This window comes from Oryctolagus cuniculus, chromosome 15, assembly GCF_051225735.1.
Source record: "Oryctolagus cuniculus isolate XC-2025 breed Fujian yellow rabbit chromosome 15, ASM5122573v1, whole genome shotgun sequence".
Classification (NCBI taxonomy): domain Eukaryota; kingdom Metazoa; phylum Chordata; class Mammalia; order Lagomorpha; family Leporidae; genus Oryctolagus; species Oryctolagus cuniculus.
The window spans coordinates 38,419,929-38,436,576 of record NC_142881.1 but is presented as its reverse complement, the minus strand read 5'-3'; the positions used below and the strand labels follow the sequence as shown (position 1 = coordinate 38,436,576).

At 40.3% G+C, this 16,648-nt stretch overlaps 1 protein-coding gene across 2 annotated transcripts in view; it reads left to right on the top strand.

Annotated features, from left to right (window-relative positions):
* Positions 1 to 16,648, top strand: part of BTAF1 (B-TFIID TATA-box binding protein associated factor 1) — a 95,327-nt gene that overhangs the window by 13,170 nt on the left and 65,509 nt on the right. Inside the window, exons 2-6 of one of the 2 annotated variants that reach the window (XM_008270199.5) lie at positions 2,955 to 3,078; positions 8,634 to 8,748; positions 10,712 to 10,858; positions 11,609 to 11,772; positions 15,785 to 15,921. In XM_008270199.5, the coding sequence (XP_008268421.3) occupies positions 2,955 to 3,078; positions 8,634 to 8,748; positions 10,712 to 10,858; positions 11,609 to 11,772; positions 15,785 to 15,921 (687 nt within the window). The remainder of the gene's footprint in view (positions 1 to 2,954; positions 3,079 to 8,633; positions 8,749 to 10,711; positions 10,859 to 11,608; positions 11,773 to 15,784; positions 15,922 to 16,648) is intronic. The other variant, XM_089314757.1, reaches the window with a different exon arrangement.

Sequence of the window (16,648 nt, the reverse complement as noted above, 5' to 3'; positions counted from 1 at the left end):
TGAAAGGCAGAATTATAGCGAGGCAGAGGCACTGGCACTGGCAGAGAGAGAGAGAAAGAGAAAGAGATCTTCTATACACTGGTTCACTCCCCAGATGGCTGCAATGGCCAGAGTTGTGCTGATTGGAAGCCAGGAGCGGCTTTTTATATATATATATATATATATATATATATATATATATATATATATATATATATTTTTTTTTTTTTTTTGACAGGCAGAGTGGACAGTGAGAGAGAGAGACAGAGAGAAAGGTCTTCCTTTGCCATTGGTTCACCCTCCCATGGCCGCCGCGGCCGGCGCACCACACTGATCCGATGGCAGGAGCCAGGTACTTCTCCTGGTCTCCCATGGGGTGCAGGGCCCAAGTACTTGGGCCATCCTCCACTGCACTCCTTGGCCACAGCAGGGAGCTGGCCTGGAAGAGGGGCAACCGGGACAGAATCTGGTGCCCTGACCAGGACTAGAACCCGGGGCGCCGGCTGCCAGGAGCTTCTTCCTGGTCACCCACACAGGTGCAGGGGCCCAAGGACTTGGGCCACCTTCTATTGCTTTCCTAGGGCATAGCAGAGAACTGGATCAGAAGTGAAGCAGCTGGGACTTGAAATGGCACCCATATGAGATGCCAGCACTGCAGGTGGCGGCTTTACCCGCTATGCCACTGCACTGGCCCCCAACTATATACCTTTAGTCCCAACTTCCTCCTGAAATTTAGTTGTTTTTTGGTTTTGTTATGTTTTGTTTAAACATTAATGCTAATTTTACTTGAAAGGCAGAGTCACACAGAGAGAGATATCTTATATCTGCTGGTTCATTCCCCAAATGGCTGCAACAGCCAGAGCTGTGCCAGGCCAAAGCCAGGAGCCCAGAGCTTCTTGTGGGTCTCCCACATGGGTCCAGGGGCCCAAGCACTTGGCCCATCTTTTGCTGCTTTCTCAGGTGCATTAGCAGGGAGCTGGATTGAAGTGGAGCAGCCTGGTCTCAAACTGGCGCCCATATGGGATGTGAGTGTCGCAGGCCCTTCTAATTTTCTACTGCATCTATCCTTTTTAGTCTTTACTAGTTGAACTGCCCATATCCCTAGTGGGCTTGTTATCTTTTTCATTAACATTTCCTCCTCCAATTCTTCCCATTTCTTCCCATTTCTTTTAACAACATCTTTTTTTTTTTTTTTTTTTTTTTTTTTAATTTTTGACAGGCAGAGTGGACAGTGAGAGAGAGAGACAGAGAGAAAGGTCTTCCTTTTGCTGTTGGTTCATCCTCCAATGGCCGCCGCTGCAGCCGGCGCACCGCGCTGATCCGATGGCAGGAGCCAGGAGCCAGGTGCTTTTCCTGGTCTCCCATGGGGTGCAGGGCCCAAGCACCTGGGCCATCCTCCACTGCACTCCCTGGCCATAGCAGAGAGCTGGCCTGGAAGAGGGGCAACCGGGACAGAATCCGGCGCCCCGACCGGGACTAGAACCCGGTGTGCCGGCGCCGCAAGGTGGAAGATTAGCCTATTGAGCCACGGCGCCGGCTAACAACATCTTTTTCTAAGATTCAGAATCTCAGAATCCTTTAGTTAGCCTAACATTTAACTTAATTACCACACCCTGTGTGTTTTGCTTCAGCATAATTTCTGCCAACTTTTTTCTACTCTTCTTGCCAGGATCATAGTTCAGGTCCACACTTTCAGCCTAAAGTTCTTTAAAAGCTTTCTTCTGTTTCACTGTAAGTTTCATGCTGCTGCCAGATTAATGTTTTTATTTTCATAATAATATTTGCCCCATATTATAGGTCTCTATAATAAGGCCCCAACTACTTTATTTTTTAAAAGATTTTATTCATTTACTCGAGAAGTAGAGTTACAGACATTGAGGGGGAGAGACAGAGAGAAAGGTCTTCCATCCACTGGTTGACTCCCAAAATGGCTGCAGTGGCCAGAGCTGAGCCGATCCAAAGCCAGGAGCTTCCTCTGGGTCTCCCACACGGGTGCAGGGGCCTAAGGACTTGAGCCATCTTCTACTGCTTTCCCAGGCCACAGCAGAGAGCTGGATCAGAAGAGGAGCAGCCAGGACTATGGAATGTCAGCACCGCGGGCAGAGGGTTAACCTGTGCCACAGCACAGGCCCTAAAATTTTTTTTAAAGGTTTATTTATTTATTTGAATGTCAGAGTGACAGATCTTCCATCCCCAGTTCCCTCCCCAAATGGCCCCAATAGCTGAAGCTGGGCTGGGTTGAACCAGGAGCCTCTTCCCCACCTTCCATGTGGGTGGCAGGGGCCTGAATACTTGGCTCATCTTCTGCTGCTTTTCCCAGGCCATTAACAAGGGAGCTGGATCGGAAGTGGGGCAGCTGGGACAAGAACCAGTACCATATGGGATACTGGCATAGCAGGTAGTGAGTGGCTTTACCCACCATGCCACAATGCCGGCCTCTCCAATTACTTTTATACCCTTATTTCTCACTGTTCTGTTAAGTGTACTCTGAATTAAACTGAGCTATATTCTCTTAACTAAATGTACTCTTCCTTTCCTTATTGTTGTGCTCTTGTTCTTTCTTCCAAATAGTTCCTCTGCTTTCACCACCTCATCTCTCCTAGTGTTGAAATCCTACCATTAACATCCATCTCAAACATCATTTTTTTAGGAAGCCTTTTCAGTATTACACACTTGGAAATATAGTATTTGTTTTTCTCTTTCACATTCCTCAGAGCACTTCATACTACTTTTCTGTCATGTATCTTATTGTGCCCTGTATTACAATTATGTGTGTACTTTCCTGCTTCCCCCATCCTCAATAGCAAGTTCCCTAAGAGCGAAAATTAGGTATCTCCTGCATTCTTGGTATAGGTTTTCATTTATAGAATTATTGACTTTATTTATACATTTATTTACTTACTTTATACATTTATTGACTCATCTTTATATATATGAGGACACAAATTTCAGATTAACCATTTTTTAAATTTTAGGCTTGATCGTCTTTTTATCTTACTGGATACTGGCACTACTCCTGTTACAAGAAAAGCTGCTGCACAGCAACTTGGAGAAGTGGTGAAGCTTCATCCTCATGAACTAAATAATTTGTTATCTAAAGTAAGAACTTTTTTTTTCCTTTTAGTATAATTATACATATGTCCATGGATTAGGAATACAAAATTGAAGGTAGGATTCATCTTAGTCTATTTAAGTAACAATTTGAAATCTCTAAATTCTGTTAAATATCTAAATATGTCTCCAAAATTTTTTAAAATTTCACTAAATTTTTTTTTTGGCCACAAGATGTAAACAATTTTTTGAATCAAGTTTGATTGATTGAGGGATTTGACAACATAAAACTTTTTGCCTGTAGGCAAATTTGAATCTGACCCAGTTTGGTGATGAACTGAGTTGTTAATCTGGTTTGTTAGTGGTCTAACTTGTTCTTAATGGCTAATAATTATATCATAGTTGGTAATTTTCAAATGGACACATACTTCTGGGCAATGATTGAAATATATGAGAGCTAGCTGTCAGAATCCTTTCTTTGTTATCAGCTGTTTGGAAATAGAGGCTTTCTGCTTTAGTGGATCAGTGTTTTTGTAGACCTAGCCCGTGTTCTTTACCTAAGCAGTGGCTTTATTTTTACTGAATTCTGTGGGCTTGTTGAAACCTACCTGTATAGTAGTGAGTGGCAAATCCATGTGTTTAACTTACTAGTATTCAAAATCAAACAGGAGTGCTTTGTGTGGGGAGAGGGGGATGGTGGAAGGTGAATGGAGAGTAGGGTGAAAGAGTAATATGATTGCCCAGACTTAGGAAACTCAAGATACTGCTCCCTCCCTAGTCTGATCCCTCCTTTCATTCTTACTTGTTCCTCCCTGATGTGTGTGCATATGCGTTCTGAGTCCTTTCTCAACAGATAGAAATCTGCACTCCATGATTGCTGCCATAAGAGCTTATAATGACTTTCTTTCCAACATGTTCCCTACTTAGTCATTATCAGGATTTTCTGACCAAGATGGAGATGGAGAGACAGTGATTTGATACTTACAGGTCCATGTTCTCAAATTGGAGGAGAATACATATTAGGCAATATTATACTCTTGTGTAAGGTGGGAGGATAGACAGTCATATGCATTTCTCATCCCAGGGGAGAATTGGAGGAATTAAATGACTGAAACTGGAAACAGTGGAGAGGATTAGTCTTTGCTAAAGTGGGAGAAAGATTCTAGCCTTTCAAATGAGTTCTGCGCTTTTAAACTCAGACTTCAGATGGCATACTGTCTGCCATCAAATCATTCCAAAAGATGAAAGGTTTGTAGTTTGCACCTTTTTGTCTCCTTTCCTCTTTTTTCTGCCCTCAGTGTTTTCTTATGCCTTTAAAAATTTTGTTTTAAATTTTTATCTATTTGAAAAACAGATACAAAGAGAGATCTTTCATCCATGAGTTCACTCCCCAAGTGCTGGAGCTGAGGCAGGCCAAAGTCAGGAGGCAGGAACTATATCCAGGTCTCCCCTGTGGTTGCTGGAGACCCAAGTCCTTGAGGCATCATCCGCTGGCTCCCAGTATGCACATAAGCAAGAAGCTGGATTGGAAGTGGAGGTAGAACTTGATCTCAGGCACTCATATGAGATGCTGGTCCAGAGTGGCAGCTTAAGCACTGTGCTAAGTGCCCACCCCTAAAATATTTGTATTTACTTACTTGAGAGAGAAAGACAGAAAGCAAGAGAGCTTTTTTCTGCTGGTTCACTCCCCATTTGCCCTCAACAGTTGAGACTGGGCTAAGTCAGAACCTGGGAGTCAGGAACACAATCTGGGTCTCCACATGGTGGTGGTGAGGGGACCCAGTTACTTGAGTCATCATCTGAGCTATTGGCATGAAGTTGGAGTCAGGGGATAGAGACAGGAATTTAGCCCAGGCACCTTAATGTGGGGCATAGACATCTTAATCACTAAGATGAATACCTCCTAATTTTTAAAACATGTTTATTGAAAAATAGTTTACATACTATAAAAGTACATTTCAGGGGTATTTGGTATATTACCATTGTATGTAACAGTTCTCACCACCATCTAATTTTAACACCACAAAAGAAATTTCACACCTATTAGAAGTCACTCTTCCCTATTCCGCTCTCATATCCAGTTCCAGGCAACTACCAAATCAGCTTTGTAGATTTGCCTATTCTGACCATTTTGTTTTAAAATAAGTCACAGTGTATTGGGGTGGGTGGCCACCTCTAGTGAGGGGCTTCTTGCTGGTGGAGAGTCTACAAAGTCCTGAGATGGCATAGGGCTCCTCAAGAGGCAGAGAGCCATATTAATTTTGTTAACAGACCCACTTTCCGGATTAACCCATTAACCCATCTGTCTTTTAATCAGTTAACCCATGAATGGATCCATAAATCCATTCTTTTTTTTTTTTTTTTAAGATTTATCTATTTTATTTTGAAGGTAGAGTTACAGAGAGGCAGAGAGAGAGAGAGAGGAGGAGAGAGGTCCTCTGTCCATTGGTTCACTCCTCAGATGTCTGCAATGGGCAGAGCTGTGCTGACCTAGAGCTAGGAGCCAGGAACCTCCTCCAGGTCTCCCATGCGGGTACAAGGGCTCAAGGACTTGGGCCATTCTCCACCACTTTTCCCAGGCCATAGCAGAGAGCTGGATCCGAAGTGGAGCAGCCAGGACTCTAACTGGTGCCCACATGGGATGCTGGCACTGGAGGTGGCTGCTTCACCTTCTGTGCCATAGCACTGACCCCCATAAATCCATTCTTGAGAGCAGAGCTCTCACATCCTAAGCAACCTTTACAGTTCCCACCTGGCCTCACCTCCCAATACCTCACAATAGGGATTAAATTTCAACTTGAGTTTTCGTGGGGATATCCAAACAATAGCAGAGCCTTTTCATGCTCTTGGGCATTCAGGTATACTTGGGAGTAGAACTACCAGACCATTTAGTAACTGTGTTTAATATTATGAGAAACTGCTCAACTTTTTTCCTGGGCGATTTCGCCATTATACATTTTCAAGAGTAATGTCTGAGAACTCAGATTTCTCCACATCCTTGCCAACACTTGTTATTAACTCTGACTATAGCTGACCTAATGAATATGAAGTGGTTTGAATTGCTTTTCTCTGATGACTCATGATATCAGGCTTCTTTTCATGTGTTTGTTGACCATGTGTATATAATAGAAATGCCTACTCAAATCCCGTACCCATTTTTTGTTGGATTGTTTGTTTTTTCTTATGAGTTGTAACAGTTCATTATTTATTCTAAATATAAACCTCTTAACAAGTACATGACTTACACATAATTCTTCATAATTTGTGGAGTTATCTTCATTTTTTTTGGTCGTATCCTTTGAAGGATCAAAGTTTTTAATGCTGATGAAGTCAAGTGTGTCTTTTTATATGTAAATAACGCTTGGATTTTTGTTATCCATCTCAGAGACCATTGCTTAACTCCAGGTCATAAATATTTACCCTGTTTTCTTCTAAGAGTTTTATATATTTATAGTTTTAGGTCTGTGTATATATATATATTTATAGTTTTAGGTCTGTGGGCCATTTTTTAGTTAATTTTTGTATATGGTGTTATATGGTAGATGTTCAACATCATTTTTTATAAAAAAATTTTTTGTTGTTTATTTTCTCTTACTTGAAAGAGCAAGAGAGAGAGAGAGAGAAAGAGAGATAGCCTATCTTCTATTTATTGATTCTCTCCCCAAGTGGCTGCAACAGCTAGGGCTGGGCCAGGTAGCATCCAGGAGCCTGGAACTCCATCCACATCTCCCATATGGGTAGAGGGGCCCAAACACTTGAGCTATCATATGCTTCTTCCCAGGATATGTTAACAGGAAACTGGATCTGAAGCAGGGGAGCCAGGACTTGAACAGTCACTCTGATATGAAAGATGTGGAACTGATAGCTTAACCCATTACACCATAACACCTGTCCCCTCAACATCATTCTTTTGGCTGTCTACTTCTCCTAGCACCATTTGTTGAAAAGGCTGATTCTCCCACTGAATTGTCTTGATACCCTTGTTTAAGATTATTTGACTACAGACACTTAAGTTTACTTCTGGACAGTAAATTCAGTTCCATTTATCTATATGTCCATCATTTTGCCAGTACCACACTCTTGTGGTTACTATTGCTTATTCAATAATTTCCAAAACTTAAGTGTGAGTGTATCAAGGCTGTTATTCCTTTTCAAGATATTTTGATGATTCTGAGTCCTTTGTATTTCTGTATGAGTTTTAGGATGATGGACTAGTCCTTTTGTCCATTTCTGCAAAAAAGCTAGGTGGGATTTTAATAGAAATTATGTTGGATTTGTTAATTTAGGAGATGTTGCCTTTTTTTTTTTAAGGTCTCTTTCTCCACTTTATTGTTATTATTATTATTATTTTAGATTTATTGTATTAATTTGAAAGGCAGAGTTAGAGGGGCTGGCGCTGTGGCGCAGCAAGTTAACATCCTGGCCTTAAGCACCGGCATCTCATATGGGTGCCGGTTTGAGTCCTGGTTGGTCCTCTTCCAATCCAGCTCTCTGCTATGGACTGTGAAAGCAGTGGAAGGTGGCCCAAGTCCTTGGGCCCCTGAACCCGCGTGGGACACCTGGAAGAAGCTCCTGGCTCCTGGCTTTGGATCAGTGCAGCTCTGGCTGTTGTAGACAACTGAGGAGTGAACCATCGGATGGAAGGCCTCTCTTTCTCTCTCTCTCTGCCTCTCCTCTGTGTAACTCTGACCTTCAAATAAATAAATAAATCTTTAAAAAAAAAAAAAAGTCAGAGTTAGAGGAAACACAGAATGGGGGACAGAGGTCTTCTATCTGCTGATTGACTTCCCAGATGGTCCAAATGGCCAGGGCTGGACCATGCCAAAGCCACGAACCTGGAACTCCATCTAGGTCTTCCATGTGGGTGCAGGGGCCCAATCACATAGGCCATCTTCTGCTTTCCCAGGTGCATTAGCAAGGAGCAGGATCAGAAGTGGAGCAATGAGGACTCGAACTGGTACTTACATGAGAGGGTGACATTGTAGGCAGCAGCTTAACCCAGTATGCTATAACACTGGCTTGATGTTGCAGTCTTAACAGTATTAAGTCTTTAATTCATAATTGTCTGTTTGTGTTTTTAATTTCTTTCAACAGAATTTTTAGTACTTCGTAGTTTGTGGTATACAAGTCTTATATGCCTGCTAAATATACTCAAATATTTTCTACTTTTTGATGTTGTAAAAAAGATTGTTTTCTTAATTTTTCAAATCATTTAATGTATAGGAATGCAACTGAGTTTTGTCCATTGATTTTTATCTTATAACTTTGCTGAACTTACTTGTTTTACTAGCTTGTATATAACTTTCATCTCTCTGGACTCTCTCCATGTACTTTGCCTTCTAGTAAATTAAGCAGCTATGCTATTAAAATACACCTAAATATTATTTTATTGGAAGTTTCTTATTTCTCTTTTTTAAGGTGGTAGTGATATTTCCTATGAATGTAGAATCTTGTAAATGATTTTAGTAATTCCAAGGTGTTCTTTTTATATATTTGTAGAGCTGCTAAATTGTAAGTTAATAGCAAGTAAGTTTGTGTTTCTCTGTTCTGGCTACCTTGAGCAGACAATAGTTTTTGATATATAACTTTTATAATTTTTTAAGGTATTGATATATTTAAGGAGTGCAAATTGGGATACCCGGATTGCAGCAGGACAAGCTGTTGAAGCAATAGTGAAAAATGTACCTGAGTGGAATCCAGTGCCAAGAGCCAAACAAGGTGCTTTTAACTGGAAAAAAATAGTTTGAAATAAAACCCTAACTATAGAGTTAACTGTAGTATGTATTTTATACTTTAATTTAATTTAAAGGCTCAATTTTCATGCTCTTCTGTGCAGCTTTGCCAGAGACTGGAATTGAAAATGATGTTTTTCATCCCACCCTAAAAAAAATCTACTAGATATATATTCATATATATTTTTCAAATTATCAATTTATAGTATGCTTGATTTACAGAGATGATTACTTTCCCGGAAGGAGTTGATATCCTAAGAAATTAAATGAATACTGTGTAAATATTTGAAGCAATTTATTTTTTCCTGTTATTGGGACAATACTATAGTGTAGTTATTTTTTAAATTTAAGGACAGTTATGTATGGAAAGTTGGAGCCCTAAGTCTTCAGTTATTTTTATGTGCTCTTTAGATGTCTTGTGAAAATTTGTATTTGTTTTCTGACTATAATGACATTTAAAAACAATGTTGTTTCTGGAAAGTTGTAAAGGTGTATGTCTTAATTAAGTGAAAAATTAATGTTGAAGTGAACTAGAATAGAAAATGAACTTGATTCATTTTTTAGTCACTTTGATATCATCACTTTTCGCATAAATCTTGGATTGCCTAGAATTTTTCTTTTTTTTAAAAGATTTTATTTATTTATTTGACAGGTAGAGTTACAGACAGTGATAGAGAGAGAGAAAGGTCTTCCTTCCGTTGGTTCACCCCCTAAATGGCCACAATGGCTGGAGCTGCACCAATCTGAAGCCAGGAGCCAGGTGCTTCCTCTGGTCTCCCATGTGGGTGCAGGGGCCCAAGCACTTGGGCCATCCTCCACTGCCCTCCCGGGCTACAGCACAGAGCTGGACTGGAAGAGGAGCAATCGGGACTAGAACCGGCGTCCATATGGGATGCCGGCGCCACAGGTGGAGGATTAACCTAGTGCGCCACAGCCCCGGCCCCTTTCATTTTCTGATCTATTTTGAATTATTCTGTTTATTTGTCTTTTCTCATTAAATATAATCCATAACCAGAAGGAGGTATAACTCGTTTTAGAAAAGATCCTTTTCTTTTCCAGTTCATTAAACCTTATTTTTAGCATATACAGATAATGCAACTCAAATAAAAAAATTTATTTAACTTACACTGACATTAAAATTTGCATTAAGTGAGGTTGTTTCCTATCACTAGGAAAAAAAATATTTGTAACAATCCTTTTAATCTAAGTCAAGGAATTATTCTTTAGTTTATAGGTGAATTAACATGCAAATGCCAGCAAAACAAACTAGTCATTGAGAAATTATATATTATAACATTTATAATTGGGTAACCTTTTTGGGAAGGAATGCTGAACATTTTGTAGATATTTTTAGGATTCAAGTGGATATACAGTATTAGCAGTCTTGTTGAAGGAGTAGTTGTTTTGTGTCCTCTAACTATTCGTCAGGTAAAGGGAAGAATGGTGCATATTATTATTAGCATATTATTATTAAGGCTTACTAGACTATAAATATATATTAACATAAATACTATTTAAATATTAAGTATAAGGCTTATTATTGGCTTTATTCATATTCTATGAATATTTTTGTCTTCCAGCTTAACCTGATAGTAAACTCATGCTGTTACCTTGATATTTTTTTACTCTTTAACAGTATGATGACAGCATGATATTTAACACTTTTATTTCAATGTGGGGATTCATTATGTCATTAACATTGTACTTTCATTATTGAAAACAGTTACATATATGCTACCCAATATTCCGATGGGTTGTGGAAGAGACACCAACATAATTTATTCACACATAGCAAAGAACTAATCAACAAATCAAATAGTCATTTTTCTACTTCTTCCATTTATATATTTTTTAAAATACTAGCCATATACCTTCAGTCACGATAAGCTATTTTCTTGATTCCACACTTCAGTTGTATGGTCAAATTAATAATTTTAAACTTCATCTAGAACCTTCTTCAGAGAGTTGTATGGAAGATTCATCTTCTACAGATCGATTGAATTTTGACAGATTTGATATATGTAGATTGTTACAACATGGTGCCTCTCTGTTGGGATCTGCTGGTGCAGAATTTGAAGTCCAGGATGAAAAATCAGGTATGTAGTAAGTAGTCCTATACAAGACACTGTGAAATTTTTGTGTTTTTAAACTAATCTGTCACCTGATATGCTGTTTATTGGTCATATCAATGATGTCATGAAATGAAAACTGACTGAAGTTTATAAGTTAGGAGGATGCTGTAGGTGGGGAAGATAACCAGCAATATCAGTTCTAAAGCTACAATGTGGGTATTTTTCTTTCTCTGAGTTGACATATACATCATTAGTTTATAAATACTGGTATTTCAGCAGCAATTTTGTTGTGTAGTATAGAAATTATAAACTGTAACTACTCAAGAACCTTTAATAGAATTTTTTTTTAAGATCTATTTATTTATTTGAAAGGCAGAGTTGCAGAGAGGCAGAGACAGAGAAGAGAGAGGTCTTCCATCTGCTGGTTCACTTCCCAAATGGCTATAATGGCCAGAGCTGCACTGATCTGAAGTCAGGAGCCAGGAGCTTCTTCTGGGTCTCCCATGCAGATGCAGGGGCCCAAGGCTTTGGGCCATCTTCTACTGCTTTCCCAGGCCATAGCAGAGAGCTGGATCGGAAGTGGAGCAGCCGGGTCTTGGACCGGTGCCCATATGGGATGCCGGTGCTGCCTGCCAGGGTGTTAACCTGCTGTGCCACAGCGCTGGCCCCAGAAGAGGTGTTTTAACAGTTTATTTTCTTACTTTATTGCAGACTGATCTGCATGTATTAGACAACTTCTGATTTGCAAGAAATATGTTTCTTTTTTGTTTGAAGGTGAAGTGGATCCTAAAGAAAGGATAGCACGCCAACGAAAGCTATTACAGAAGAAACTTGGCCTTAATATGGGAGAAGCAATTGGAATGAGTACTGAAGAACTCTTCAATGATGAAGATTTGGATTATACCCCATCTTCAGCAGCCTTTGTAAACAAACAACCTGTAGGTAAAACGTTTGGTTGTTTGGTTACAAGTAGTAATAAGGGTTTGCTTCATTTTGCTTGTGCAGTTACAGTTTTGGGAAAAAGAAAGCTGTGCTTAATTCTGCTCAGTGCTGTTTAGTACCTTTATACTTTAGTGTCTTCATAAACTGAATTTCTGGTGACGGTTTCTACAGAGACAGCAGCTCAGTCTACCTCCTAAATATCAGAATTTTTTTTTATTCTAAGAGGGAGGGAGAGTGAAAGGAAACAGGGGGAGAGAGTGCACAAGTCAGTGAGCTCCCATTCCCTGGTTCAGTCCCCAGTTGCTTGGAAAGCTGGAAGTGGGCCATTATAGGAACTCAGTTACATGAGCTGTTGTTTCCCAGGATTTGCATTACTAGGAAGCTGGAGTCAGGAGCTAGAGCTGGTTATTGAACCCAGGCACTCCAATGTGAGACTCGGGCAAATGCCTGACCTGACATTAGACTTTTAGATAAAAGCTATAATAGACCTATTACAAGCTCCTAGGATTGAATGATCTATTTGCTTTTTCCTTTGTTTTTCGGTGAAGAAAAAAAGTAATGTTTTGGTAGAGTGAGTGATAATATATCTCTATATAATCAGAAGAAATGATGGAAGTCTTTTTAATTGAGAAATACAGCCCAAAAAGCCTTCAATAATTAAAGAAGCATACATCGTAAAGTAAAAGGAGTTTCTTGCCAATAATCATGAACACACATGTCCCCATGCCTCCATAGGTAGCCTTTTTCAAATTAATTATTCATCAAAATTTTTTGTATCTACACAAGTATGTATGTGTCCTGTTAAGCCATATTTACCTTTTCCCACTTGATACACCTTGATCTATTGGTATATACAGATTGATTATGTTCTTTTTTGACAGCTTCATAGTACTTTTTTTTTTTTTTTTTTTTTTTGACAGGCAGAGTGGACAGTGAGAGAGAGAGAGAGACAGAGAGAAAGGTCTTCCTTTTGTCGTTGGTTTACCCTCCAATGGCCGCCGCTGATCCAAAGGCAGGAGCCAGGTGCTTCTCCTGGTCTCCCATGGGGTGCAGGGCCAAAGCACTTGTGCCATCCTCCATGTACTCCCGGGCCACAGCAGAGAGCTGGTCTGGAACAGGGGCAACCGGGACAGAATCCGGCGCCCCGACCGGGACTAGAACCCAGTGTGCTGGCGCCGCAAGGCAGAGGATTAGCCTATTGAGCCATGGCGCCGGCCAGCTTCATAGTACTTTGTGGGTATACCATAATTTCACTTTCTCTCCTCCCTTATCTCTGTTTTTTTTTTTTTTTTTTTTTTTTTTTTTTTTTTTTAAGGTTTATTTATTTGAAAGTCAGAGTTACACAGAGAGAAGGAGAGAGAGAAAGAGAGGTCTTCCATCTGTTGGTTCTCTCCCTAAATGGCCACAATGCCCGGAAATGCACTGATCCAAAGCCGGGAGCCAGGAGCTTCTTTCAGGTCTCCCATGCGGATGCAGGGGCCCAACAACTTGGGCCATCTTCTAGTGTTTTCCCAGGCCATAGCAGAGAGCTGGTTCGGAAGTGGAGCAGCCAGGATGCGAACTGGCGCCCACAGGATGCCAGCACTGCAGGTGGCAGCTTTATCCACTACACCACGTCGTTATCCGCTACTCCACAGCGCCGGTCCCTCCCTATTCTTTATATTCCCAGTGGATACATGTGTGCTGCTGTTTTTTTTTTTTAAGTTAGTTATTTATTTGAAAGAGTTAGAGAGATCTTCCATCTGGTAGTTCACTCCCCAGATGGTCACAACAGCTTGGGCTGGGCCAGGCCAAAGCCAGAAGCTTCATCCAGGTCTCCCATGTGGGTACAGGAGCCAGGCACTTGAGCCATCTTGTGTTGCTTTCCCAAACACAATAGCAGGGAGCTGGATTAGAAGTGGAGCAGCCAGGATTTAACCAGCACTGGTATACGTTGCGAGTGTTGGCAGGCAGAGGTAGCTTAACCTGCTCTGCTACAGTGCTGGCCCCACATATGCTTCCTTACTTTATTTTATGCCAAACTCTTCAAGCCCTTGTGAAAGCTGTTTGGCCTTCCCTTTAGAAAGGTGCATATTTAAATGAAATATTAAATTTGAAGTGGGCAAGTACTCTTTCTCCTCTTCCCCAATATCCTTTCAGGGGCTCATCGGCCCTAATAAGAATTCCTGCTTTGTAAACATGAGTCCCTCATCTTCTCATTTATTTTAGTGGAGAATGATTCTGTTTGTCCTGTAACCATCGGAATTTGTGATTTACATTTCCTAGGATCAGGGTATCTGTGATGAATAACTCATAGATAAGGGAAAAAACTGTCATACTGAAGGGGAAAAGGAGATTTTTAAAAGGCAGAAATATGACAATTAGGAAGGAATAGAAGGAAATTGGGTAGAAATAAAGCATAAAATACCATAAGAGTAAAACAGGATGAAATAAAAGAAAATAAAAATTCAGTAATGTGGAACCAGCATTGTGTTGCAGCAGGTTAAGCCAGTTTGTTATGTGGGTATCCCGTATCAGAGTGCTGGTCTGAGTCCTAACTACTTTGCTTCCAATCCAGCTTCCTACTAATGCACCTGGGAAGGCAGCTGAAGATGGCTCAAGTATTTGTGCCCCTCCTACCCACATAATGGACCCAAATAGAGTTCTTATCGCTGTTGTAGCCGTTTGGGGAGTGACCCAATAGATGAATGATCTCTCTCTCTCTCTCTCTCTCTCGCTCGCTCACTCACTCACTCACTCACTCATTCTGCCTTTCAAATAAATACATAAATCTTTTAAAATGGAGTAGTGTGATCATAGTATGGACAGTTGAGCATGTTGTAATAACATGAATTGGCAGGTATAGAGAAAGTGGGCTACAGACATCGGAATAGTTGGAATCAGGATGGACAGTGCAGTTTGGGGTTTGTAAGTTCCAGGATTTTTTTTATTTTTATTTATTTATTTTTAAGATGTATTCATCCATTTGAAAAGAACAACAGAGATAGAAGGAGAGACAGAGGTCTTCCATCCACTGATTCATTCTCTAGATGGCCACGACAGCCAGGATTGGGCCAGGCCGATGCTAGGAGCCAGGAGCTTCTTCTGGATCCCCCATGTGGATGACAGGGGCACCTGGACCATCCTCTGTTGCTTTTCCCAGGCCATTAGCAGGGAGCTGGATTGGAAGTAGAGCTGCCAGGACTGGCACCTATATGGGATGTCAACATCACAGGCAGCAACTTTACCCACTAAGCCATAACGCCAACCAGCCCCAAGGTTCAAGTTTGAGTAACTTTATATAATACTATAGACCTTTAGGGGAAGGAAGTTGCTTACGGTTAGCTGTTTCCATTGGCTCATGTCATCTGCATTGCCTTGTATATGTGTTAATATTTCCTAGACCAAGACTATAGCAGAGCATCCTTACCAGTAATCTTACTTGCTTGTGGAAATGTAAATTTCATTTGATTCTTACAGTTAGGCACAGAAAGGATTTATAGGCATTGGCTTAAAGTATTTTTCATATAATCTTTGCAGTGTATCCCAGGAGTGGAAAAGAAGTAGACAGTGAGTGGCTAAGAGAAAGGAGCACATGGGCTCAATTGAGTCTAAGATGCTAGACCAATCTCTTACGGCTATAATTATTTTTAACCTTTTTTTTAGGAGATAATGATAATCAGTTTTTTTTATTGACATCATTTATCCTCATGACATTTAGTGGTGTTATTTTCACGTCTCACCTCTTCAAAACCTTCTGTGGGTTAGAATCATACATTTGTACTACATCTGTGGAATAAGAAAATTAAGAAACATGCATATTCATTGGAACTTGAAAGAACAGGAAAAGGAGGAAGAGGTTGAAATTATGGTATGGCTAGACAGCTGAAGAGCATGAGATTGTCGAAAAAGCCTGTGTTCATTCTGTGTATACTGGAATTGCTAGACTTTACCCACTTCTGAGGCTCAGACTACAGGTATTTATTTTAACTTCAGAAGTTCAAACTCAGCATGCTTTTATTCTTTTAGACTCTCCAGGCAGCTGAATTGATTGATTCAGAATTTCGAGCAGGAATGAGCAATAGACAGAAGAACAAAGCTAAAAGAATGGCCAAATTATTTTGGAAACAGAGATCCAAGGATGCAGTGGAAACTAATGAGAAGAGGTAGTAATCTTTTTCTGCTTGTTTGCTTAAAACAATATTGCTTTGTAGCTTGACTGTTTAACGCATAAAAACATTTTGCTGATGTGTTTAGCTGGGGAGTACTATTTGGATTTTTATTGCTCAGTTGTCAGAGGTATTGTTACTAGAGACTAAAATCACTTGCTTAGAAATGTCAACTTGTGCAGCATTTTTTAATTTAATTTTTAAATTTATTTTCATTGTATTTGAAAAGGGGATGGGAGAGAGAGAATATGAATATCTTCTATCCACTGATTCACTCACTAAATGCCTGGGAAAGTTAAGGCTGAGCCAGGCTGAAGTCAGTAGTGCAGAGCTTAGTCTAAGTCTCTGACGTGGATCGCAGAGACCCAAATACTTGAACCATCACCTGCTGCATCCTAGAGTCCATATCAGCAGGAAATTGGAATCAGAAGCAGAGCCAGAACTTGAACCCAGGCTCTCCTGGGATGCAGGTATCCCAAGTGGTGACTTAGTCACTATGTCAATTGCCCTCTCCCAGCTACTTTTTCTTACTATTTATCAGTTCCAGATGAGGGAAAGCATTCCAGGCCAAGCAAACAAGTGTAAATGCATTTATAGAAAATTCAGTGAACAAAATGGAGAGTAATAGAAATGAAGTGAAGGGATGGTCTAAGGATCAAAAATTAAAAACATTCACTGCATTAGTAAAGTACAAATTGTCATGGTATTACATCACCTGTTCCCT